Genomic DNA, 19,203 nt, shown 5'->3' with positions numbered 1-19,203 from the left:
TTTTTAGATAATTAATTTTTAATTTAATATTTTGTCAGGTCTTATTTTCTCTGTTTTCCTCATTTATTTATTTATTTGGATTTGGCCTCAACATTCATTCTAATCTCCATGTTGGATCTATTTACTAATATTATTTTAGCTTTCTTTATACCTAATTTTAATAAATACTAATCTTCAATTTTTATGGGCTAATGAACCTAATTAGTTTTAGAATGTTATAAATGGCAATTAATAAATTTTGATGTGTAGCATAACATGAATTGAGTAATTCAAATGTTCATAGTTTTTTCTCAAGTTTGTCTACCTTTAATAAACTTTTGGACCACTAAATGAATACCTAAGTGGTCCAAATGAACCACTAAATTTTCTCTGCTGGTACTAAATAAAATTTCCATTGCCTTCGTATAACATTACGATTAGTGTTAGAAAGTTTTTGAAGCTCATATAAGAAAATGAAAAAGTATTAAAAATATGAAATGGGAAAAGTTCTAACTTTCCACAAACTTCTAACTAATGCTTATATATTAATTAATTTTAAAAATATTATTAAATGTATCCATCAGTGTTTAATTAATTAACATAATACCTAATTAATTCGTAATATTTTATTAATTCTGGTTCAATTTTGCGTTGCAGTGTCTTTTCAGTTTTTCATAATGCTTTATTTTCTTTTGATTTTTTTCGGGTTGTTTTGCTGGTGCTTTTTTTTTGTTTGTTTCCTGTTAGAATATTAATTCACAAGCAAGACGGAGGATTTTTTTTTCTTCCTTTTTTAAGTTTAATTTTGCTTAATGCCCCTTCTGTAGAACAAATTGCAACAGTAACCCGAAACATACCCAAAATGCATAATTACAGTAGGGAACCGATTATCCGGAACGATCGGGACCATCGTTATTCCGGATAACTGATTTTTCCGGTTTTCTGAATCGCTTCAAAAAGCCGTTTTTTTATTGTTAAACCCCACTACAAAAAAATAAATATTTGGAAATAATCTTAAAAAGAAGAAAAAATGATGAAGTAATACACTAATAATTATTTCCAAAATGATGGTAAGGTAAACATCTTTCAAAAAAGAGAGAAAAATCCTAAAATCTAAAGAGCAAAAAAAAAAAAAAAAAAATTTTTAAAAATTGCGGGAAAATTTATCAATTTTCGTTCCGGTTTTTTGGTTTTCCAATTTCCGGATAACGGGTTCTGTATTGTACTATCTTCTTAGGAAGAAGACTTGTTAAGAGAACGCTGAAACTTTTCAGTGCAAATTCTTTTTCACCTCCATCAGTATAGAAAAAGTATACTTAAAGTATAGAAAAAGTTAGTTCAGTCAATCCTTTTACTTAGGATTACGGAATGGGGAAATTTTCTTCCAATAATTTATTTGCATTTTAATGTTTTGGAATTCTTTTTTCACCAATTGAAACTTCGTGGCTTACTCAAGGTTTGCCTGTACTCAGTTTTTCTACACTTTTAATTTTAAATTAGCTATGGAGGGGCAATAGAATTTGTAATGAATAGTTTCTCCAGTCGTATAGCAACAATTACAACTTTTATTCAAAAACCTTTGATATCTAAAACTTAATAAAGTATGTTATTTAGTTTAATTTATTTATTTACTTTCCAACGAAACAATGAATTGTTTTGAGGTTTTTTTTTTTTAATGTTCTTTGGTAACTTTTAATTTAAATAGCTTTCTTTAATAGTGATTCACTAAATTGTGAAAACGTTTTATATTTAATTCCTAACATATTAATGGTCCATCTCCTAATGTGGATATTCATTTTTAGACTTCTTTTCAAGGATTTTAAAACTATGTATTAATGTTGTTTTTAGAAGGCTCCGTCGTAACATAAAATGATGCTTCTTTGCGAATGATATGCTATTTTTATAACTGTTGTAAGTTTGCAACTGTTACTCATGATTGGTAGGTCAAGTAAGCACTAAGCCAGTGCTGTCTACGCTTATTTTGAAAATGGCGCAGAACATATGGAGAAGCCACAGTTTTTACGAAAATGAAAAGCGTTTGTGGTCTAATGTCTTAATATTTAATTACAAACTCCTATGCTGCATTGCCTGGGCTCATGAAAATTTGCAAAAACTGAGAATAAGGTAGTGATTTTGAAAATTTTCATCTAGGTGGAAAAATGTCGTCAAATTGACGATTTTTAAAAAAGTTTAATAACTTTCAAAATATTTATGTTATTCGTCTGTTCTAAAGCCCAGATAACTCTTAACAGCAAGATTATATACATAGTTTAAAATCTTTGCATTGGTTTAATTATACTTAAAGCACTTAAATTATGGCTTTTTTTCCCCTTTGGCGACTGATCTTCGAAAAACAGCGTTAAGTGTGGTGATTTCAGAATATTCCAGAACAAGAAAGTTTTTATTTTCCCACTCTATAACCGTAATAACTTCCTTAACCGAAGTACCTCTTTAATTGAAAATAAAATTAATAAAATACCTTATATCAACTTTTACAGCGGCAAGACACCATCATGGCAAACCTCTAACCTCTGGAATAAATTGCTGTTAATTGTACAAATGTTTAAACAGTAATTGAAGAAGGTTTTGCGTGCCAATTTCTTGTGAGAAAATCTATTTTAGTCTTACTTAACTGTACAATATTCACTTATTTCACCGTCTTAAATTTCACAGGAATACATGAAAGTATAGTATTTGAATATGCTTGGAATGGAAAAATATTCGAATGTATTTAGTTACAACAAGAGACCTAAGGAAACTTGTCCTTCGGCAGTCATATAAAACGACAAGAGGGTAAAACCTATGACGCGAACAGTTTAAATAAGTGTTAATCAATTTATAGATATCAACAATTTAAAATTTGCTTACAGAAAAATGAAGGCGAATCATAATCTTAAGTTTTATTGATTAAATTTCCTCAAAGATAATTTCCTCAAATTCTTTAAAATGACTGTTTAGCAATTATAAAAGTCATTTACTCAAATATAACTTCAAACAATAAATATTTTTTTATTATTATTTATTATGTTTTATTATATAAACTTAATAAAAATCAGAAATTTTTTAACATAGATGACGTATTTTGCACAATATTTAGCTGTGTAATTTCAAAAGTCAAAACTCAAAGTTTATTTCTAAAAAAAAAAAAAAATCAGTCGAACAGTGTCCGAGAAGTAAAATTAAAAACTATAACTTATTATTATTATTTTAATTCAAAATTATTCTTCAAATTTAATATAATAAACTTAATATATTATCAAAATATGTCAAGAAATTAAAAGGAAAACGATTGCAAATGACCTTTATGATACATCTCGAAAGATTTGAGTTCAAAATATCCTTTTCTTCATTCTTAAATACAATGCATAAATTCTTTGTTAAGTGTGCAATTTTGAAAAAAATGATTTCAAATTATTAAAATTAAAAATAATTGAAAATTCAATAATTAACACTTACCTACAAAATTCTTCTGAAAATACTATTATCATAATGATTCTTTTTATGTTAAAAATGTGTTAACCTTAATGGAATAATAGATGTAGAATTAAATGTTAGTCGATTAGAGCGCCACCGAATGAATGAGTGGATGGTTTTTGTTCGTTGTTATAGCAATGAAATCAGCGTGTTCGACCTACTTTATATTCACGCAACGAAGCTATTTTTGAAAAATATAATACAACAATCCATGAAATTTATCAGAAGTAAATAAAGCTTAAAGGACACTTATTAACATAGATATTCATAATAATTTGCAATAGAATACTATTATTAAATTATTTAACAGAAGTACCTTTTGGTAATCACATTTCTTTTAATATTTACTAGAAACTTATAAATAATAATAAAAAAAAAGGAAGAAGAAATCGGCCTTTTTATCCCCTTTGATTAACGGCTGTTTTATTAGTTTTTCATTTTAACCTTTATTAAATCTATCTTACGCCGAATCTATCTGAAACTACTATTTTACACCCAACACCTATTGTGTATCACCCTCAAATAAAAATCTATTAAATGTAGTTGTGATTGTTTGTTCATCTGAAGGTATGCTATGAATTACTTAAAACTCTCCCCCCCCCCCCAAAAAAAAAGTTTTGCTGGTTGTAATAACTAATTTTAATAAAAAGTATTGTATTTCTAATTATAATTTTAACTCATTTAATAAAAAAGATCTCGTTTGTTTTTTATTTTTTTTTTTAATTTTTTTTTTATGTTGTAGGTAGTAGCAGTTAACATTAATAAGTAAAATATATATTATGAGCGATGACGATTTGAACTATATGAACGATTTGAACACATTTAGTACAGGGGACATCGCAAACTTTTTTTTTTAAAAAATACTCTTTTTTTCCCCCTATACATATAAACAACTTAAACAGTGGTAGCATTCAAGAAAAGTGATTTGTTGAATGTTTGTAGAAACTTTGACTCATTTATTAATAACTAGTGATGTAATGATTTAAAAGCCTAGATATAGTACACGGATATATCTTTCAAAACACTAAATTGCCTAAATATTATGTAGTGGTAAAAAAAAAAAAAAATTCAATACATCAAAACAATCTTCTAGCGTGCACTCTGAAAAATTTCACCGATAGATGTCTTCCAATCTTCCAAAATGTCTTCCAATACTGACCTTAAGAAATTAGTTCATGCCCGCAAAACTATTATGCTAATTAAAATACAGGTCTGCCTGTGAATTTTTATCGTAAAATATGAGGTCATTGGCTTTAAATTAACTTAATACACGTAACAAACACGATATTGTTTGAGATTCAGATATGCTTGTCGAATGAAGGGAAACAGTGGAAGAAAGCGACATATAGCAATGCTGTTTATCTGCTGAAGAATTGAGAGAGTTAGGTAATCATTGTTCGTGGTCACCTATGTGGAGGCAGTAATCACTATGTTTGATTTGGCACCGGCCGGGGATGAACTCAGAATCCTTGTGCCCGTAACCTAAAGCTGTAACCACTACAGTAAAATGTGTACTCCCTTCCCCGAATTGAGTTAGGAAGCTTTTTATAATGATTGCCGGTAGAGGAGAAGTTGTTTGAAATTAATTTATTTCGATTCGACAAAACATTAGATTCTGTTTTGAGTATGAAATAGTTTTGATTTAGTATGACTTCGTATGAAAAATAAAAAAACATTAATTTCATTAACAAACATTTAATTTAACTTTTTTTTTTGTCGTCATAATTTTGTGTAAATGTAGTTTTTTTTATGGCAAAAGTGAATAATAATAATATATTTAATTACACTGAGCTTTTCTTTTCAAAATGGTAGCTGAGGGTACAAATTAACCGTCAAGTTTGCAGAAGTTTATTACAATTCCAGTAACTAGGTCTTTCCTTTTTCTTCTTTTTCTTTTTTGATGAACCGTCAGCTCTCCGAATTTTACGCAAATGCATCAATGAATTCTATTTTATGTATCATATAAAAAAAAATTGAGTATGCAAATAAATAATATGAAGCCATAAGAATAGAAGCATTAAAAAACAATGCTGCTTCTGGCTTATCATTGAAAACTTCGCAGGGAAATGTTACAATTATTTTTAGGTTATGAAATGATTGTAAAGAAGCATCAAAATGTCTTAACAGTACCTCCTCTGCAATGTGACAAAATACTATTTTATGAAGAAACTGAGCATGCAAGCAAATTGTATAAAATCATAATAAAGAAGCACTGAAATATACAGAGTTGAAGCAATGTTTTTTTTACCTTATTACCAAAAGTGATCAAAACAGAATGTGCAATTTTTTCATGAATTAGAGACGTTGCAAAAAAACATTTTCAAAGGAACATTTCCATTCAAAAGAACGAAAGAAACATTTTCATCAACAAAAGGAACAATTCATATAACTGCACATCATCGCTTCTGCAATGGCCATATTACTATAACGTCGATGCAGGAATTATAAATTCTTACAAATGTTATGAAACATCTGAGCAGGACATCACAATATGAAAGGAGTCTCGAACATCATGAGTTAATCTTAAACATAATCATTAAAAGCTATTAAATCACGCGTACAATCTTCTTGAGCAACAACTGTATCTTCCAAAGTATCATCGCGAGATACTTTCTGTGGTGATACAGTTAGATGCATGCCTTTCCACAAAGTTCCGTTGAAAAGCTGAACAGCTTTTATAGCTTCTTCCTCACGCATAAATGTGACAAAGCCAGATGATTTAGTATGCTCACTGAATTGTCTTTCATTTCTCTCTGGCATGTAAACAGCTTTTACTGTCCCGGTGGTACAAAATAGCTGACGAAGATCTTTAAAAGACAATATGCCACTGTATGAAACATGCACAGTTTTTTTCTTTTGAGACAAGATTTGATCGTTGGAGATTTTTTTATCCTGAGCAAGAATTTCCTCCCAAAACTGGTTCTTTTTCTTGGCGCTACTTACACACAATCTCTGACCACTTTCAGTCATCAACCCATCCATGCTAAAAGCCATGCAAGCTCTTTCAGGAGTTTCGAACGTCACGACTCCGGAATTGAACGTCTCAGAGATTCTCAAATTCCGTATTGTACCAATTCGGGCGAAAAAATGTCTCAAAATACTTGGCGTTATCTTCTCTCCTCTCACTATCACAGACCTTGCTTGCGTGCTAGCGTTGGAGATGTATCCATCTTTAGCGCTTCTGCAAAAGACAAACACAAATGAACATTTAGTGTTTAATACGAGTATAAATATTAAAAATAAGTTTTAGATATAAACACAATACACAAATTTGAAATTGTCATAAATCAATACTGGTTCTCTGCGACTGATGAAGAAAATATCCTCGATCAATGGTTTTGCAATTAATGTTATTGAAAAAGAATTTCAGTTAGGTTAAAGTAAAAATTAGTTGAATTTAGTTTTAGATATCTAACTTTACCTTTTAAGTAAATAAAATAAAAAATTCCAAAAATTTTTTTTAGTTTATTAATTGAAAATTTATTTTGGACCATCACCTCTTCATCGGTATTTTATTATTGTATTTCCAAAAAAAATTGTTGAAATTAATCGAAAATTAATTTTGAATACCTAGCCTAGCATCACTTAGGTACACCCTTCTCACTGGTATTTTATCATAGTGCCATTAATTAGTCAAAAAAAAAAAAAAGAAGAAAAAGTTTTGTTGAAAATCAAGATAGAATTTTAGTGATAGACCTCCTCAACGATATCAGACGAATCGATAACTTCGTCGCCAGACTCAAAAGTCAGAAACTGCGCAACTTCCCATGTTAAAGTCGAAATTGATTTTATCTGGGAAACTGAATTTCGTAGAATAATAAAAGAAAAAAAATACCATGGAAAAATATTGACTACATTTTTAAACAGAAAAAAATTTGCTTATCTAGGACTAAACACAACAGATAACAATTATTGAAATTTCCGAAAACGAAGTGGTCGGTAGAATTAAAATCCTTTTAACAAGTGGAATTTTGATCAGAGCGTCTGACCCAACGAAGCTATGAATCTAGAAGCGGATTAAAGTGTCTGATTTTTAATAGTGTTCCCTTTTTGTGATGCAGTGATCTTCTTCTACCTCGGCTATTGAAAACAAAATAAAAAATAATAATTATCAAAACTACATAAGTAACGGCAATTTATTTCTTGACTTCGGGAGGTTGTTGTTCCCAACCGCACTCCACTATTACGCCTTTGAAGAATGGGAAAAAAGGAATCTTCCCACAATTAACAATTTCTAAATACTTAATTGCAATTTAAAATTCCTGATCTTCTGTCACTGGTAATAGTAAATAAATAATTCAATAAACTAAAATAAAGTTATATTTAAGATGAGTAAAGCATAACCACTGTAACAGAAAATAGAGTAAGATATGGGATAGAAATTCTATATCAAAATAGACAAATCAAATTAGTTGGTTGGTGGTTGGTTCTAATGCCACTTGCCATACTAGCAAGCCTGCTTTTCGAAACCGAGCAGATTTAAGGCAGAGGGTGCGATTCTTGTTTTTCAGTGGCGCCATCTATGGCCAAGAATTCGACTTCTGCCACATCATACGTCACACCTGTTTATAAGACGGGCCCATTCATTCATCCACAGATCGTAATTTTGATCTGAATCAGAGAACGATCGATCTTCAATCCAGTACCCCGGCCGGAGATGGAAAAGGGACCAAAACGACAACGGGACTGAAACGATAATAGAACCGAAACCACAATAGAACCGAAACGGCAATGGAATAGAAACGGTGAGACTGAAATGTCAGGAAACGTAATCAAATCTTCAGCTGTTGTTCTTTCAATAAATTAATTAGTTACTCACTTTTTATAGCCGCTTTGTAATTCTTTACTTTGAGACGAAGGTTTCTTAAAGTTCTGAGTCTTACCCTCTTCATGCTTAATATTCTTGAGGTTAAGTAGTTCACCCTTTTTCTTCAAAATTTTAACGGCCTCTGTTTTAGATGCCTCCAGGTACTTCTTTTTATCATTAATTCCACTTTGAGGAATAATACTTTCCTGTTTAGTTTTCCTCCGTGAATTTACAGATTGCTTTAGTTTTCGCAACATTTCATACTTAGATTTCAACATCAATTCTTCCTGAGTATATTCTTTTGGAAATACCAAGTTCCATTTTGCGGACATTTACGTATCTTTTTTCCTGAAAAATCAATGACAGTACATTTGGATAACTGACATTCGAATGAAAACATAGTAGACGTTTAGATGACTAATTTTTGAAGAAAAAAAATCAAAGAGATTTGAACATGTGTTATCTAGATGATAAGTAAAATTTAAAGGATCTAAAACTCCTAGGAAATAAATCGAAGCTATCTAAATATATGAATATCACTAAATATATATTAGATAGGCATTTAAATATTTGATTGCAGCTTCAACCAATGTTTAACGACATAGCTTTGTAATTTTGAAGACAGCATAGAAGACATGGAATCTACTGAATCCAGTATTGTATATTAACATGGATATTAATTTTCCTTTTAATCATTTCAGTATGATGAAAAGTAAAATTTTCAATCATATTCAGCACATTTGAGTAACTGGTTTCGGAAAGATGAATGAAGGGCATTTCAATGTTGGAAAATCGAAATATGTAGATGCCATTTAGACATTTGGTTTCAACATCGATCAATATTAATTTAGACAGCTTTATAATTTTGACCTTAACAGAGAAGACATTAACAAAGATGAGACTGTCTATTGATCTAATTACAAGAAGTTTTTCATCTAGTATTAGAAGGCATCTAGTATAAAATATTTTAGACACAAATTAGTTTTTTTATTATTTTTTTTTTTTTTTTTTGAAATTGTGATGCTTGAAAACAGTTTCAAAAGAATTTTGCGCAAAATAATAATCACAATAATAACGTCTCTTTGTCCTTCAGATAATTTAACACAAATGTTTAAATTCAACTAATTAGTCAAGGAAATGCAAAGTAACAATTTTGAGGAAGCCTCCTTCCACCCCTAATTTATCATTTTTCACGAACGGTGGTGAAACCAATGCTTTAGATCTAAATTTAAAAAAATATATATATATCATGTAGAATGAAAATTTCAGGACATATGTGGTAATTTTCGGAAATTATGATGTCAATTCTCTGAATATGAAAATAATTTCCAATTAATCATGCAGTGTAAGATATTTGCCAAGTGTCATCAGTTATTATGAATTAATCAGACTCTACTAATCATAAGTAAATTTTTTTTAAAAATAGACAAGGAAACCAAAATAACAAAGTGGTAAAAATTGCTTAACCAAATATAGTTTTCCCTTCCTACATAGCGTATTTTGCTGTATACTATGGCCTTACTTAGTGGAGACGCCTTCTGAATATTTTTGTTTGTTAATTATATATAATTAACAAACAAAAACATTCTGGCATAACATAAACATAATATATTAATCTTCTTCAAGGATAAATACTAATATATTTTGGCTGCGTTGAAGTTTTGAGATATGCAGGTTTAAAAACGGTTAAACTTGCAAAAGCTAGCTCTATTGTTTTAACTCCTGGAAAACGTATTAGAGTTACCATATTAGTTCATGCGTAATTTGTGAAACAAAAATTTGGCATGATGCTAAAATATAATCCTCAGTAAAAATTCAGAAGTTAGTCAAATTTTAGAAAATAGCTCACCGGACCCTTTTTTAACATTTTTGCTAACTTAAGTAATGTGCAGAGAATTTATAATGCTTGAAATTTGGTATGTAAGATTTTAATGTAAATCTGAAGTTTTAATGGAATTTAAAACCTTGTTTGTCGTAGCTCAATTGTCAATGTATTAGGATAAACAAACAAATTCACTGTCTAAATAGTGAAATTTAAACTCGTTGATTTTGCTTTCTAGAAATTTTTGATCTCAAAGTTTTTTTCTATGATCTCAAGACCACGAAAGACTTGAAGGAGGATGCAAGACACTGTATCACTGAAATACAGAAACAAATGAGCAAAAGATGCTTGTACCTGATAATATCCCCAATAGAATGCAAATGTGGTAGCAAAACTGAGGTCGGCCTTTATCAAATATATTGTTACACTACACTAAATGAAAAATGGGTACTTTTCAAGTGAAGAATTTAGACCACCACCAACGTTCTTTAATTTCTAATTAATTTTTTTTAAACTAATAAACATTAAATTTAATTAAAAAATTAATTAAATTAAAATTTTTTTTTGAGATTTAATGCTTTTGTGATCAGCTAAGCAAAAAACACCGAAAATTGTCCTTTCAATGAAAAGATGTGTATTTTTGCACACTTTTGGCTGAATATAGCAAATATTTTGTTTACCACCTATCATTTACCTAATAATACACATTTTGTGATTGTCACTTGGTGACGATACGTATTTTAACAGCACACAAAAATAAATTACAGGCAAAGGATTAACTTCCCTTCTCATCGAGAGTTTTACCATCGGTAACTTCAAGCACTTGGGCAATCATGGTGACTTTAGTGACATGTTTGGCGACAAAAGCCTTTTCTTTCACCCTGAGGTTTCGAAGCTTTGTTACAGAACAGGAGTTGCGTTAGGAAACGGTATTCCGAGATCCGAGAATTCACTTGATGTAAAGCTATTGATCTTCAGCAAAAACAGTACGTGATGGACATTTTTGTTTTGAAGTATGAATCAGATTTTTTATTCTCAGAATCGCATAGTTTTATCTTTTATCTATGGAATAGCGTTGAAATTTCTCTACTCTATAACATCAAATATAGATTTCGGAATTACATTACATTTAAGTGAGCTAAATATGGTTATAAGGTTTTGTATGAGTAAATAATATTAAAATTAAGTAATCTACTACATAAAATTTGAGAATTGAAATCAAATAAATAACATACAAATTACTGAGTAAACTTACTTAAAACAAACTCTAGTGCAACAGATTGCGACGTATATGTTAAACTTATTAATGCGAAGATACGACGTTTACAACCTTTTACTAGTAAATGTCGTCACCTTATATCTTAATTATGGCTACAGGCTTTGCGTAGACTTGTAAAGTTCATTAGTAGATTCTAAATATTTTTCTATGAGAAAAGATTGTCTGTTTTTTTTAACTAACTTGAAGCTCACTTACCTAATTATATTTGTACAGAAATAAGAAAGTGCAAGTGACATAAAGCGTAATCTAACAAATCATAAAAGAAGTTTCAAAATTACGCATGACTTTGCCGACGAAATGACCTTATCTACAAATCGATCCAGTCGACGAAATGACACTGTCTGCGAAATGACCTTGTCGATGAAATTACCTGTCGATTAAATAACCTTGTCGATGAAACGGCATGGTCACGAATTGACTTTGTCGACGAAATGACCTGTCGTCGAAATAACCCTGTCGACGAAATGGCCTGCCGATTGTCGCTGAAATGAACGCGATTCATTTTATTCACATTTTATGGTTAAAGAAATCATAACGCGCATACTGAGGGAAATGCACTTAGAACACTTTAGTGATTTCTATTTCTTTTCCTTCCTTCTTCCTTTCGTTTCTTCTTTTTTTTCTCCTTAATTTGAAAAAAAAAAATCTTTTCTATTGCTATGCGCCTCGAAGTAATAAATTATGTTTTATTTTAATGTCTGCAGCAAGGGAAAAGGTTTCCATGCGTGGGCGTTTGAAGTAATGTGAATCTAGTTGAATAGCCGCAAAGCCCATAAGGTCAAGCAGGTGTTATAGAGATTATCATTATTATTTTTTTATTTCGATACCCGTCTACTCATCAGGGGGAAAAAAATATAGGCCTTGCATTTAACTCAGATGGAGAAAAAAAAAACCTTATAATTGCAATACACTTATTTTGTTTTTTAATTTTTGCTAGGGTAAATGAAGGTGTGTGCATTTGAAAGAGAACGTTAAACAAGTATTGTAGAAATAATCTTGTGCCTCGAGGCAAGATCCGTTAATTCGCTCGCTGTTTGAAATAACACGATTTTATCCAATTTTAATTTGGATTATACAGCAAAAATTTCCGAAAAACTTAGTTTATTGATTTTGTCTTACATAGTACATTCATCCTTCAGTCATCGATTAACATTACAACGTGCTGTAAAGAGAGGAATACATTTGACTAATTTAAAAAATAACTTTCAGGAATTACATCAAAAACAGCACATTTGTTTTTGAAAAAATACTTATTGCTGTTATTTATTAAATTTATCTACATAGTTTTAGCCACGCAAGTCGATCTTGATAATTCGAAAATGTTTCTATGGAAGTGTTAGGTGACATACAGAAGTAACCAAACATGATTTATTATTACATTCCACCTTAAATATATTATGCATACCGATAAATATACAAGTTTTCATTTTAATGCCAGAACACATAAAAAAGAGATGTGAGGAGAAAAGGTAAAACTCTCAAGAGAGTGATTTCAGCGCCACCCTACGGTAAAAAGCTTAACTGCTAGTTAGATAGATTTCTTTTATTACTTTTTATTGAATTTATGAAGTTATTTGTAATCGTTTGGTTATTCGCGATAGCAACGCTTGAGTACGCCCTCTAGTACGCTCCCTGAAAATATCAGGCGATTATTTATTAAGTTTTCATTTAGTTCTATCAGAATCATTGGCAGAGTCAGATGCCATTTTCTTAGCAGCAAATATAAGAAGCAAAATTTCCCTAAGGAAGAGGTAGAATAACTTGAAAAACTCTCCAGAGCATTGGTATATCTTTCAGAAACAGAACACGCCAAACATTTGAGGAAAAATTTCTCAAGTATTTTTAACTTCTATTATCAACAAACTTGCAACTGATAACTTCCGATTTTGGGATTGCATACTGTGACAGAAGTCAACATTTCTTACTTTATTTCAATGAATAAATATATGTTTTCAGAACGTGCAAAACTGCAATAGTTATAGAATATTCTTCTTCTTTATAGAATAGTATATATTTCTGTATCTATATAATTCGGAAAGCAACAGTAAAGAATCATCCGAATTATCCGGAATAGTATCATTTATGCTGATTATTAATAAATTTTTTATCGTTTTCTTGGTAAGTTTTTTTTTTTAGTTTCGAAAGAATAATTTCAACTAGAATTCAGCTATTCTAATTTTAAGCTACATATTAAAATTCATATCGAGATCTTACAATTATAAAATTTTGCTGTGTGGTATGTTATCTAAAAGTAATGAACGGATGATCTATGTATATATTATTTGAAAATAAAATTTTCTAACGAAGAACATTTCAATCGGAATTCTCCGGATTTATAAAGCAAGTAAGTATTTATGATTTTTACAATAAAAAATTTGCTTGTAAGCACATTTTTTTCTATTTGATAATAGTTCTCTACAAAATGGTTTTTTACGTCTGATTAAGAACTATCGTTTTTTAGTTTATTATTTTTCGATAAAAATTGTTGTCAAAATAAATTTTTTTTAAAATTAAATGATATAACATTGTGTGTTTATGTATACTTCTAGCACATTCTAATGTTTGAAGTAATATGATTCAGAAAAGTAGGGAATAAAAATTCAACTATAATTCAGCTATTCTGTTTTTAAGTTACATATTGAAATTCATATCCAGATCTTGCAATTATAAAATTTTATTGTGTGGTATGTCATCTTAAGGTAATGAGTTGATAATCTATGTATATATTATTTGAGAATAAAGTTTTCAAACGAAGAAAACATCATTTTGGAATTCTCCGGATTTATAAATAAGGTAAATGTTATGATTTTTATAATAAAAAATTTACTTGTAAGATATTATTTTTCAAATTTGATGATAATTCTTTATAGAATGGTTTTCTACGTCCGATTGAAAAAAAAATCGAAAGTTTATTATTTTAATTAGAGAAATTTTTAGAATCTTTTTTTTCGTACGCGTTCATTATTTTGCGATTTCTAGTTTATAAATAATGATTTTTATTGAAACCTAAAATTTTTCGATAAAAATTTTTGTCGAAAAACTTTTTTTGCAAAATTAAATGATATAAAATTATGGACTTAATATGTATACTTTTTGCATATTTAAATGTTTGACGTAATATGATTCATAAAACTACTGAATGTAAAGTTTAAACAGGCCTTTCATGTTTTATCATTAAATTTAGTAAAATGATTCCGCAGGCAGTAGGTTTTAATTCTAATAAGAGGATACATATTTTTATCTGTTTATTTACAAATTTTTTTCCGATGTCTTTTGGATGTTCCTTCTCTAAAAAAAAAAGAAAAAAAAAAGAGATACCATTTTGTTTTCGCTTGCGTAAGAAAGAATATCAAACATTTTTCTTTTTTAAATTTAATAAGCCACAATAAAGAAGGAACGTTACAATGCTACAACGTCTCCAGAGCAACTGAATGACTGTTCATATAGAAATCGCAGGTATTCATCTCATACAACAACGCCCCCTACAGTTCCTTGCAATCGCGTATTATTTTATGTTAGTTAAAATGAAAGAAAAAAAGTCGTCAGTTAGTTAGGAAATAAGATTTATCTGTCACTGTATAAAATTAAAAATCGTTTGCTAAAACGAATAAATGGAAAATGGAATTTTTCTTTGTATTGAAAACTTCGTTATTGTACATATTTTTTTTACAGTTCAGAATTTTGTTGTTATAGATAATATAATTTCGTAATAAATATATATATTACACTATAAAATGTGTTACTGTATAAAAGAAAGTATTTCTTCCATCATCGTCGGATTTTTCAAAGACTTGAGGTATTTCCCGAAGATCAGTGTAAAATTACTACTTTTGAATAGAAGTTGAAAGAAAAATTTGCAAATTAAACTAAACATTACCTTCTTTATCTTCCATTACTGATGACAAATTAATTTAGAACGAACTCATAATTAAGTTCTTGATTTCTTCAAGTCACATTCAGGTAATTATGTATTAATTTTAAAATCATGTTTTCTTCTCGTTTGTTCTTTTAGTTGTTCTTCCATGTTTTCTGTACATTTTTAAAGGCTTTAATCATTTTTTAACAGCAAATTCATTCATTTTACTGTAAATATGCTAATTTTTTCCACATACGAAATTGAATTAATTTTAAATCAATAGAAATTGTTACCGATTCCTGTTGAGCATATAATTTGATAACAATTTCTATGCATAGGATACATCTCTATTTTCTTTATTATAACTTTTGTTCTTTTGAAAGAAATATATCTATTTCAATTACTAGATTTTAAGAATAGTGTTTAGATATTTCTTCAAGTTGTGTTCCATGTTATGCAAAGTTTTTACTAATAAATCGGTAAACTCATTCAAAATCAACATAATTTTTTGAAATATTCATTCCTACCTTCTCTTTACTATCCAATTTGATAAAAACTAAATCTTATGCCAAACTTCGTCATTAAGCAAGATCTGTATTTTTTGTTAATTTTAAATTCGTAGTTTTTTTCTTTTGCAAATATGTTTCATTAGTATTATCATGGTGTGTCATGTGTAAAAAGCTTTCGAATGAACTGTCAACTTATTCTGCAAATTTCGATTCCGCATAACAATGTTTTTAAAACCTCAACTTCACAAAATAAATAATTTTAGGAATAGGTAGTAATGTTTTTCATTAATTTGCTACTTGCTTAACAGTTCAATTATACATAGTCTGATGAACAATAAAAGGTTAAGCATTTCTTTATTTATGCCTGCAATATTTTTAGAAATTGTTGTATCTCTTATTCTTGTGGACTCTCCATTTCTTTAAGAAAACGTTCAAATAGAGACCATTTAAATCATTTAATAAATATCTCAAAGTTCAATGAGACTGACTATTTGTTAATCATAAAATAAAATCTTGTAAAAACTCACTATGCGTAATTAGATTTTAATATGAACTCCTGTTTCTGTGTTCTTTTTTTATTTATTCATTTCAAACAAGCTAAATATTTGAAATGAACACTTCTACGTAAGAAGTAAAAAAAAAAAACGGAAATAATCAATGAGTTAGTAACACTTTGAAAGTACGAAATCGTGCACATAACTGAAAGAAAACTGCCACCACTATTAAAAATTATAAATTATTACTTGTTTAATTATTATTTGTTGTCCTTATATGTATATATATATTCAGAGATTTGAAGGAGGTGACCCAATTTCTATCTGCTCCCGACTCCAGTGAAGACGTACAATATCCTCAATTGGGGATGAATCATGGGATTTAATTCCCTTGCCTTCAGACTAACTGCAAGAGGTTTTCGTGATTTTTTCTACCAAATAACGCAAATGGGAGTTAGTTCTATGAAAAAGTCCTCCACAAAGGGTAGTTTGATCCAGGAATGCCCTACTTGTCTTTCGGGTTGGGCTCAACTACAAACTACGGAGTTGAACATTGGTAGTCTCAAAGCCTAAAATGATTCGGCGGTTCAATGCAGCTATAAAAAATAAAGTAATAAAATTCTGAACTTGTCTAACAGTCTGAAAGCTCGTTTTTTTAAGAATAATAAAAAAGTGAAGCTGAAAATGTGAAACTAAACAACAAGAAATAAATATTTTTAACAAACGTAAACTAAAATTTAAAAAATAAGACTTTTTATTAATTTCTTTCTTTCTTTTCATTTTTTTATTCATTCTCTCCTCTTTCCTTTAAGAAAAGAAATAAAAGGGAAGAATGAAAAAAACTCCCTTTTTTTTATTCTTCCCTTTTATTTATTTTAATTTTTCTCTTTCTGTAATATAGTAAGCGAGTTCTCCATTTCTGTCTCAAGAAATAAAGCAGAATATTCTTACATCAGAAAGCACATTCTTACATCAGATTTCCGAGAATTCAAGTATATTCTGTAACCACGAAACAAAACAAAAAATTAATGATAAGTCGTTTAATATGTTCTCAGTAGTAGTCGACTTTTGTATGCTTGTTTTCACCTGTTAGAAATCGATGCCCTGAGCAGGATTTCCGAAGCCTCACATATATATAACTTCCTTTCTCCTCGACCAGGGGATGAAAATTTTTGAGAGATACTTGATACTGCCTGAAAGTGCTGATCTTTCATCCATAAAACAATGCCTGTCGTGGCGGATTGGACATGAACGTTCTGCGTACTTCCTTATGCGTCATCTTGAATAAGAAGCTATTCAGTTCAAATAAAAAATTGGGATAAATTGGATTGAAAGTGCAAGGAGCCCTTGAATTACATCTCTCCTCTTTAATTCTTAAGAATAAAAAAATTAATAAATATAGTTTGATTTATAACGCATCAAAATTAATAAGAGAGGCTTTTACTTTAAAATCTTCAACGAGAAAATTTATATCATTCGTATAAATCAATATAATCTTCCCGTTCAGATATTGTTTACACTTTTTACACTTGGTAAATAAAAATAACTTACTTTATAAAAAAGAAATGCTGAGGTTTTAATAATAATTTTTTTCTTAAAATAATTTTAATTCCTTTGAAGCATCTTGCTCAAGAAACCAAAAAAAGAGAGATAAATGAGCTGGAAACTTAACAGATTGTTTCTCATAAGTAAGTTATTTTAGAGAGTACTTTAAAAATTTAAAGCAATTATAATTTTATGAAAAAAAGCTCTCTTAAATAGATAATGTAGTATTTGTGTTTTTAAGCTCTTCGTGCAGAAAAGTAAATCTTGAATGAAATCTTGAGGAAATTTAAAGAAAATCTTGAAGTTCTAAAATTTAATAAAAAAATCTTAACTGTGATTATAAAGTAATATGAAGTACAGTAAAGAGCATTTTTATTAGATTTTGCACAATTATGAGAGAAGTAAAATTATTTTAAAAAAATATCTTAAAGGTATCCTAATTTATATACTTTAATTTAAATAAATGCTTTGCTCAAACACTGTCGAAAATAAGCTACTAAAATTTAACAGCAGAAAAAAAATTGAAATGTAATTTTTTTAATTTTATATATGTAAATGTCTGACAAAGAAATCAGACGCACAATATTTTTCGCATAATTAGGGATTGGAAGTTGGATTTTTTTATTCTTAAATCACTGCAAAGCTTACATTCTCACTTCATTTCATTATTATTTTTGTCTGAAGCAAATTAAATCTCAAGTAAATATATGTTATACTTATGATTCAGGTAATTAATGAATTCGATTAGGAAATTATGTATGTTATAAACTTTTCATATTCTTAACTTTTAACAGTCGCTGTTCTTAAATTTGACTTTATTTTGATTAGTAGACGGAAAAAAAGGTCCCGGAAAAAAAGGTCCCTGGAAAAAAAGATCTCGGAAAAAAAGGTCCCTGGAAAAAAAGGTACGGAAAAAAGGGTCCCTGGAAAAAAAAGGTACCTCCATAGGGAAAATCTGTAGGGATATTTCCCGTCTCGCTTTCTGGGCAGCATGAATGCTTCTCGCTGTTTCAATGAATATTCTTTTTATCTGTAAAAATTCAGATTAGATCATTGAGGTAAGGAGAAGGGTAAGGGGAGGGGACTTATGGGCTGGTTGTATTACGCTTTTTTTTTTTAAATTTTATTTCATTTATTTATTTTTCTTTGATTATTTTTTAAAGCCGGAAGATACTATTTAAATTTTTCAATAATGCTTTACTTTTTTTTTGTAATTTTTTTAAGTGAAAAATTTGTTCAACTTCCCCGATTGGCTACTTTAAGTCTCACATTAGCAACTTCTTCACAAAATATAATTTAAAATAGAAAACAACACATTTTTCACTTAATAGACAACTAAAATAGAAAAAGCGCTTCAATCTAATCTTCTCATTTCAAATATTTTCCCCTACAGAATTTTCTCTACACAGGTACCTTTTTTACCGGGACCTTTTTTTCC

General features: G+C 29.2%; 1 protein-coding gene across 1 annotated transcript; it reads right to left on the bottom strand.

The window, feature by feature from the left end:
* Positions 1-5,677: 5,677 nt before the first annotated feature.
* LOC107455758 (uncharacterized) lies at positions 5,678-11,493 on the bottom strand. Its single transcript, XM_016073446.5, has 3 exons — positions 11,338-11,493; positions 8,273-8,608; positions 5,678-6,634 (listed from the first exon to the last, which is right to left on the bottom strand). Exons 2-3 carry the CDS (start codon positions 8,590-8,592, stop codon positions 5,977-5,979), a joined length of 978 nt encoding a protein of 325 aa, XP_015928932.3. The 5' UTR covers positions 8,593-8,608; positions 11,338-11,493; the 3' UTR covers positions 5,678-5,976.
* Positions 11,494-19,203: the final 7,710 nt, after the last annotated feature.

The sequence above is a fragment of the Parasteatoda tepidariorum genome, chromosome 2 (assembly GCF_982258835.1).
Source record: "Parasteatoda tepidariorum strain Cologne lab strain chromosome 2, Ptep-v5.0, whole genome shotgun sequence".
NCBI classification, from domain to species: Eukaryota; Metazoa; Arthropoda; class Arachnida; order Araneae; family Theridiidae; genus Parasteatoda; species Parasteatoda tepidariorum.
The sequence above is the reverse complement of the archived record's forward strand: the minus strand, read 5'-3'. Positions and strand labels throughout refer to the sequence as shown.